At 39.8% G+C, this 9,185-nt stretch overlaps 1 protein-coding gene across 2 annotated transcripts in view; it reads left to right on the plus strand.

Annotated features, from left to right (window-relative positions):
* The window catches only part of ACSM3 (acyl-CoA synthetase medium chain family member 3), a 448,596-nt gene extending 439,628 nt beyond the window's left edge, over positions 1-8,968 (plus strand). Inside the window, exons 13-14 of one of the 2 annotated variants that reach the window (XM_069210271.1) lie at positions 2,417-2,536; positions 7,959-8,968. In XM_069210271.1, coding sequence (XP_069066372.1) covers positions 2,417-2,536; positions 7,959-8,054 — 216 coding nt within the window. In that variant the 3' untranslated portion in view covers positions 8,055-8,968. The remainder of the gene's footprint in view (positions 1-2,416; positions 2,537-7,958) is intronic. The other variant, XM_069210272.1, reaches the window with a different exon arrangement.
* Positions 8,969-9,185: the final 217 nt, after the last annotated feature.

A 9,185-nucleotide genomic window follows, 5' to 3' on the forward strand; every position in this document is an offset into this window, starting at 1 on the left:
TTATGGTGTTTTTTCAAAACAGATATGACTTTAATACGGATAAGCAAGCAGGGTTCCAGGATTTCTCTCCGGCTCTGAAAGGTTTTTGACTGGCTTAGAACACTAGTTTTGACTATCTTTAATTCATAGCTAAAAGCTCCGACTCATTTGGTGTGGCACTCGTGTATTTTCCGACCCTAGCATTTACCGGCTCTGGCCTGTTTTTTGCTCAGGTACCTTTTCCAGGTTAGTGTACCTTATTTGACCACACACGTTTATGGAGCATGTGTATACTAAGGGTTCTTAGCTCTCTTCTTATGGTGCGCAGCAGGCTTTCTTGACATTTTATTCTGACACGAGTGGATCTCCCACAGACTCCTTTTTGCACGGTATTTCACAAGTAGTTTTTTCACCTTGTTCTCTGAGGGTCATGGTGCAAACCCCGGTACATAGACTCACGCGCTTCTCTGGGCGCTCCTACTCATTGTAGATATGAGCACTATCATACTCCCTCTGCAATCTCAAAATAAAACAACCCAATTGAAATTGTGCTTCACTATATGCAAATGGTTTCATTATATTTCATAAGACCCAGTTGGCCTTTACTGGCATATAATTCCCTTCGGGAATGTGGATCAGAAATTCATCTAAACAATCAATTTAGAAAAAAAAACATATCATGGTTTTTGGTACAAAAAAGTAGGAGAAAGTAATGCATAGCAGATATGTGAAATCAGTGTATGGCAGCTTAATTATTTCTTGATGATAATTTTTACGGTAAGCACGGTGGCCTATTTGTGCTCATTGAAAAAAGCCTTTAAAACTAAAGCAATTTCCATTCTGGAACGGTTCCGAGCTAGCGCTCCCAAGGTCTGTAGGATAAATTAGAAACAAGGGCTTGTGGATGTTTATTACCTCTAATATTCAATACAGCAATTTAAATTGGTGACTTGGTGTTAGATCTGGGTGGCTTTGTCACTACTACCTGAGGAGAGCACCACCAGAGAGTCTGCTTCATTGTTTGCAGAATGAATGAATTTATACAGAAATCACATGCAGCAATGGATGGAGTAGCTTGGGAATTTTAAGGTAGCAGAACACACTATGTTAAAAGCAGCACATAGTGCTACGATGGTAGGTGGTTCCGTTTCTATGACTTATTATGGGGCGAACTGCAACTTAAGCTGCCCTTTGTTGAGTAAGGCATTTCTAAGTTAGAATGAGGGAGGTGCTGCTTTTCGATGTCACTGGTACCTGGGCAAACTTGCCTAAGAAGTTCAGATTCTACCCCTTTTGCCAAATGAAAATTGAATCATTTGAATACATTCAGGGAGAAATGTCAGTTCTACAAGAGGAGATATTTGATGTCATCACATGCTGTCATTTTAAACCATCAAAAGGCAGCAATAAGCTGTTGTCAATGCATTGTTGCACAATTGCGTTCTTCGAACATTTTACCAGATGCAAGTCAAGACTGTATATTATGCACATTTCTCCTCATATTTACGTCAATTTCTTTTTTATACGTAATTTGGAAGGTTATCAACAAAATCATAAAACATATTAAAAAAAAAAAAATTATCATCCATGGCACTAGCTTTCAGGAGTGAACATAATTGATGTAAATGTTACTTTAAGGAGGTTGCATTGTTTTTGTATCCTTTCCTCTCGCAGTTAGCATATTAAATGGCAGATAATTAAACCCAAGCAGGTCGGAGCATCCAGTGCAGCGATATGTGTTTAATATTAAAGTGACAGGGTTGAACCTCGGTGGTCTACTCAGTGTTTTTCTTACAAAGTTAACAAGCATTTGCAATGCATTGGGCCTCGCGTTTGCTCAAGTTGGACTTTTCTTGCCACATAAATTGAAAATGAAAAGTTTACATAAGCGAGCCAAGTCAAACCACCACAGCCACCATGAGCGTGAAGGAGACACCCAAAAGGAAACCGAAGTTCGCTCACAGTCAAATGTGCAATTATCCATGTAACTGGGTCGATGGCCAAGGCGGTAACAAAACTGCACCAAGGAGGGACAAACGTAAAGCATTTACCAATGATTAAAAAGGATTTTTGAAAGGCAGGCCCATGAACAAGTGATAATGATGGGCGTGCAGTGGGGGTGGTTAAAAGCCCACAGATAGATTACAACATGTCAGAACACTTGTGCGCTCGACCTGATAAAAACGAGTACCATTGAGCTGACCTGTGGTGTTATTCATGTTCTCCGCCTAGAGTAGTGTTTTTTTGTAGGGGTATTAGTTACTCTATTATGATATACTCCAGTATGTGTTAACGTTTTAATGGCTAGTGTCGTGCAATATTCCATGATTTGAAATGCAGTCGTTTTTGCAGTGTAGTGTTTACATATTTTTATTCTTCTAATTTTATTTTTACTTCATAGCCTGCAATTACTATTGTTGTCTTCTTGCCATTTTAGATTGTGAAAGCCTTTGTTGTTTTGTTACCTGCCTACAAGTCGCATGATCCACAAAAACTCATAAGAGAGTTGCAAGAGCATGTGAAAAAAGTAACTGCACCATACAAATATCCGAGGAAGGCAAGTGTTTCATTAATTCGATTTCTTGAAGCACAAATGTATTTTAATATTGTGTTATGATTATTCATTTAATGATGTACAGTGCTTCAGAGCATTTCAAGTCAAATAGTCCGAAATGAGGGTAACAGTAGTTAGTGGAAAGGTGGAGAGACTTAGGGCCAGATGTATGAAAAAGTTTTGCACTCGCAAACGGTGCGAATCGGTAAATTCGTCCGTTTGCAAGTGCAAAACAGTGGTCTGCAATGCATGAAAGTCATTCGCAGACCACAAATAAGAAATCGCTAAAGTTGCGATTTATTGCGTTGCGACCTGGAAATTGCGAGTCGCATTTTGCGATTCGCAAATTCCAGGTCACAAGGCAATGCTGCAAAAAATCGCAAATTGCGATTTTTCACAGAATGGCATTTTGCACATGCAAAATACCATGGACTGAAACCAGGTGGTAACCTGGTGCAAAAATAAAAAATGCATTTAAGATGCATTTTTAAATTGAACATGTAAAGCACACATGCCCTTTTGGCAAGTGTGTACCTTACATGTCCCCCAAAACATTTTTGGGGTGCAGCAGAGGGGGCCATAGGCCCCCAGCACCCTGGGGATTTGCATTTCCAAAATTGCGATTTCTGGTTCAGAAATCGCAATTTTGGAAATGCAAAAAATTCGCAACTATGGGCCAACAGGCCCATAGCTGCGAATGGGGCCCGTATCGCAATTTGCGATTCGGTAATACCATTTGCGATTTTTAAGAAATCGCTATTACCGAATCGCAAATGTGATACATGGCACTTTGCGAGTTGGTAACAGCGATTTCTTAAAAAACGCTATTACCGAATCGCAAAGGGCCGTGATGATACATCTGGCCCTAAGTCCTAGATAAAGTCAATGCAACAGGCTAATACGAATCAGCATTAGCAAAGCCAATAGGTCTTGATTACGAAAGCGTTTGGCTTGTAGCCATGTTGTACAGCTGAGAGGCTATATGACCAGCACACCTGCATCGATGAAGGAAGGGCAGGAGGAAGGGACGCAGGTGTGGGAAGAGAAAGTATGAGGCAGCACACAGACGAGGTCAGCGGTAGGGGCTGTGTGCAAAAAAAAATTCATTACCAAATTTCAGTTACATCATTAGATAAATTGTGTATGCGTTCAGACAAAAAATATACACACAATAAAAAATTATATTAAAATACACATACCAGACAATATTAATATTGCATCTTGGATTGAAATGTTTTGTTGTTTTCGAAATACGCAGATTAGAGCTTTGTCAACGACGTCGAATCAAACTAGATTTTGAATGATTTAAGATTTTTACTATGATTTCTTCTTATTTCTTCTAAATCTCTATTCACGCCGAATTGTTCACCGCACAGTGCACATATGGAGGAGTGCTCTGGGTACAAAGCAGTAAGGCTTCGTTACAAGAGGACCTCTGAAAAAACAACTTTGAAAATAATATGTTTTTCAGTAGAAATTGGAAAACACCAGATTTGGCCACACTTGCAGTGTTGTGGTACCCTCTGATGATAAATACTATAAGTGCAGTCCCTACCTCTAAGCACTTTTCTGTGATAAATGCTCCTTTGGTACTACCCACTTGGGCCGTGGTAAGCCACATAATATGCTTTAATGGCCATCCACAAGATCCATGAAGGACCAACTTTTAGTCTCATTTCAGGAGCCTGGTTCATCTCACTCGCCTTCAGTTCACTGTATTTTACTGTGTAGTGGCCCTTTAGGTTCAACTCTGATCTGTGTCTCATTCCATGGCAAGCAGCACCCCAATATTTGACATTGTTAATTATCACTGTAACATTTGCAGTAAAATTATTTATGAGAAAACTGTTTTGGCAAGGAGGCAAGTTATAGTTACCTTAGGGCACGATTTATAATTACTTGAAATAACTCTAACAGCTAAATTTCTATGGTTTTGAGCGTGTAAAATCTGAACCTAACTATAACGTCCCTGCAACCTTTGTTTTTTTAGTGAATTTCTAAGGTTTTTAAAAATTCTGTTTCCTAATTATAGCATCCTGTAACCTTTGATTTATATATATTCACTTAAAAAAACAAAGGTTACATGGAGTTATAGAGTTATAGAGTTATAGTTACAAGGGGCACAGAGTTATAGTTCCATGATGTAACTCTAACATTTGTTTTAAAAACTGATGCGTGGACTCCTGTGCTTTGTGTTTATTAAGTCCCCTGGTGGGGCAAGTCCCAGAGGCATTCTTTTTTCCACAGTCCCAGGGACCACCACCTCCCTGGGGCAAAATGGAGATTATGTGCGGGGGGTCATCAGCCTACCCCTCAGCCCCGGGGACTGCCACACCTCCCCTGGGCTTCAATTACTTAAGAAGTGGAGGACTTGGCTACCGAGTCCCAAGATGGCTGCCAATACTTCCTGGTTGAAGTGTTGACAGCCAATCAGATCTCTATACGAGATCGGGAGGGGCTGTGAATCGTTCGTGCCCCTATATATACAAATTAGTTTTCCCCTTAATTTATCAAAAACTACTGAATGGATTTACACCGACACAAAGAAGCATTTGAACTGCAGTGGGTCTCGCGTTCGCTCAGGTTAGAGCTATTAGCGTTTTCTTGCCACACAGTTGACTTAAGCTGTTGGTTCAAAGCGCCCCAGTGAGCTTGCAAAGACAGACAAAAGGAACAAGCACTTGAAATGCAAGACCAGAAAATCCGCAAGGGAGAGTAAGGAATGGAATAATCAAAGTCACACATGACTGCAGATGAAAATAAGTAATAGACTAGAGCCCTGTTAACAGAAACAGACTGGAGCCACTGAAACATCCAGTGTTCTGGTCAAGGTATATCAGTCTAACAAAAAAGTAATCCGTAAACACATGCTACATAGGCACAAGTGGAAGGGTACAAGTAATAGGGCCATGCTCCAGGGGAGTGTACAACTGTGGAAAAGGTGGGACAAAGAGCAAGGATTGACCACTAGCAAGCAAGGATTTTTTAAGGACACTGAAACAAACCAGTGAAAAAGCAGAGACCCCACAAAGAAGTATAGAAGTATATACTAAAGTATATACAAAAGGTCTTGAATGCTCGACCCAAAAAGGATTTCCTTCTGAACCAGGACCGACCATTTTGCCAAATTTTGTGTTATTCAGTTCAGTAGTTTCAGCGCTATTGCTGTTCACAATCCCTATTGAAAAATGAATGGGTTAAATGCATTTTGGGACCCCCCTCTTTTTTTTGCCCCCTACCCATCCTTGGGACCACCTCAAAACTTTCCAGACAGCAGCTGACATGACTGGCAAATGTTTGGGAACGTTTTGTGAAGATTCGTCAAGAATAGACAAAGAAAAGATCTAGGCAAGTAAAAAATGTTTTTTATATAGAAACTAGGTTCTAGCTAAAACTACCTAGAGGCGACTGCCACTAGGTTTTATATATATATATAGATATATATATTCTCTGAAAAAAACAAAGGTTTCAGGGACATTATAGTTAGGCTTACATTTTAAATGTACGAAACCATAGAAATTCACCAGTTATAGTTACAGTTACCTCAAGTAACTATAACTCATGCCCTAAGCTAATTAAAACTCACGCACCCACCATGCACAGTTTTTTCGTCAAAAATGTTACTGCAAATATTACATTGATATTGTCAAAGATTTCACGAGTGCCGTAATTTGTAGCGTAATTAGCAGTGCATGGCGATGGCGCAAGTTACAGTTACCAGCTATGTCCCTGGGGTGGGCTCCCCGGGACATAGCAGGAGCCAGCCCTGGGGAATGGTTGTCCCCAGAGCCATCAGTGGCTCAATGAGGCCCCCCTCCAACATGTTAGAAGCCCCAGCAAGGTGGTGATCCCTAGGCCTTAGGGGTCCCAAAGGGCCCCCCTTTCTTTTCTTAACTATTTGCCACAGAGAGGTTGTGATCCCTGCAGCATTATATTTATTAATAGCCCTGGTGGGGTGGGGGGCTCATGGTCCCCACATATTATTTATAGGACTCATGTAGGTGCAGTCGAAAGGCAACAGGGGACGCATTATTCTGCAAATGCCCCGGGACTTGGCCCTCCCCAGGGCTTTAAAATTATGAAGCTTCTGTTTTTAAAAAGCAAATTTGCCACAGATTCGTGACCCGATCGAGACTCCACAGCAAAACATTCTTTAAAAAAAATGCTTTTTAGCCCTGGAGGTTCCTTTGGGACCCCAGCACCAGAGCTAATGGGTCAGGATGTTCGTACCCTGGCCCCTTTTCTTTAATGTTTACCTTTTCTGGGACTTGGCTGAAACAGAGTCCCAGCAGGGCTGACAAAACTTCAACAGCTTCCTTCTTGAAGTGTTGTCAGCCAATCAGATCTGAGCACGAGATCGGGAGGGGTTGCAAATCCTTTGTATATATATATATATATATATATATATATATATATACAAATCTGTTTCCCCTTAATTTCTCAAAAACTACAGAACGAATGTACATCAAAACACAAAGGTCAATTTCTGGACTAGGACCTATGTTTTTTCCAAATTTGGTGTAATTCCATCCAGTAGTGTTCGGCACTATTGCTGTTCAAAATCCCTATGGAAAAATAAATGAAGAAAACATGTTCAAGTTCACCCTCCCTTTTTCTCAGCACCCCCCGCTCAGGGCACTTTGTGTGGCTTCTTCTTTAATACCAATAGCGCTGGTGCACATATAGCGCCAGAGCTTTCACCAGACAGTGTTCCCTCATTTGCAAGGGGCATGGCCCCTTGCAAATGAGGGAATCCCTTTGCCTCTGCACCCGCGCACCGTAGTATAGACGCGGGTGCAGAGGCAAAGAAGCTGTCAGGAGGCGCATCGACAATGTGCCACCTTAAAGGAAGTTGCACTGTCAGTGCACCCCTTAATAGCAACCCTCTAGAGGGGAGTTCCCCCAAACATCCCTTTCCGGGCAGGTGCAGTCACTCACTGCTCCCGCCTGCACTGTGAAACACAGAGTGTTCTACTGTGGGATCATTAGGCCTGTCCAACAAAGCTACAGTTGTTTGCAGCCAAGATCTAACCTTGGTTAGGTGTTCAGGGCCTTCATTCAGCAGGAGCTCTCATGATACCAGCCAGCTGAAAGATAGTAGGCTAGGTTGCTGCTGCAGCCCTGTTATAAATTTAGTTTTATTCTCATTGACAAATGATGGAATGTAATGCAAGTGTATGTTTTAAACTATGTACAGCATTTAGAACTGAGTGTGTAACTATAACCTTTTAATTAAACACAAGATGGTAGGAAAATTTTTGACATTCTACATTTGCTGGAGATCATGTGACTGTTTAAAAATGGCTTTGAATGAATCTGCTTTTAAAATGAATACTAATATTTACTTGGTACAGTGCATTTCATAACAAAAAGATCACTGGTATGAGCTGTAGCTCAACATATTTTTTTATTCTTGAACTGGTAGGTGGAGTTTGTTCCAGAACTGCCGAAAACAGTCAGCGGAAAGATTAGGAGGACCGAATTGCGAAACAAGGAGTGGGGAAAGGCATCGAATGACTGAATTTGGACATGTTATTGTATTCTTTTTATTTTACTCATTTAAGTTCATTAATCCAAATTAAAATTTTCAAAAGGTTCCTGCTAATAATATACAACATATTTCTCATAGTTTTAAAACTCTACATTTTCAGACTAAGTATTGTTCTCAAAAATAAGAATTTGAAGTAGAACATTAAGATCATGAACACTACTGAAAAATCAACATGCATGATCTAACTTTTTGTATTGCCCACTGTAGATAAATGCAGCTTAGCTTTTGGTTGCCTGCAAAAATATCCTGTACTTTGTGTCAAATTCCAAGGTCCCCAAATCAGTTTAAATCCTATGACACACACAAACATTTTGAAAATGTACTTCAAGTCCAATTCTGTTTAGGCTAATTTGTGAGGACCTAGAAAATGTATTTAGTCTTAGTGGAGTATATTGTAGATGTATTTTTATTAGTCAATATGCAGCTGTCCACTAAAATTTCGTCTAGCAAATGTTATGTTTGATTAAAAAAAAAAAAAGAGTTATTGAAAAATGGAAAGTGTATAGGAGAACATGAACCAAGTAAATAAATATAATCGTTGGTCACTGAAATTGCACTCCTTCAACTTCAGTAGGGGCTTCGGGATCACTGGAAGACACCATATAGACATAACTGGACAATTTAAATGTACCCATCATTCAGGTAGAGCACTGCCAAAAACTAAGCACCATGGACACTTCAAGGCAAAGAGCAGAGCAATAAAAGTTTTAAATGATGTGAATTATGTATGCAGTTACAGTTGAACTCACCATTGTAAGATTGAATGTCCTTGGGCTAGTAAAAAACATTAATTCTGAAAAGCACCAAACTGAATAAATGAGGGAGTGAACAATCACATTTAGGAGGCAAATGTTTGTCATATGATTAAATATACTAGATTTTTATAGATTGTGTATATGGTTATTGATAGTAATGACATGATTTCAAAAAAATGTAAATTGTATTTACTCAATGTGGACTGATTCAGAGTCAAATCCTCTATTAAATTAGGTTACATGTATGAAACAATCTTGTAAGATCCTATGGTATGGTAACTCTAATATTTACGTAGATGTTTTGCACATCTCTTTATTGAGTTCTATTCATAACAAATAGCACCCA

This window comes from Pleurodeles waltl, chromosome 10 (assembly GCF_031143425.1).
Source record: "Pleurodeles waltl isolate 20211129_DDA chromosome 10, aPleWal1.hap1.20221129, whole genome shotgun sequence".
Taxonomy (NCBI): Eukaryota; Metazoa; Chordata; class Amphibia; order Caudata; family Salamandridae; genus Pleurodeles; species Pleurodeles waltl.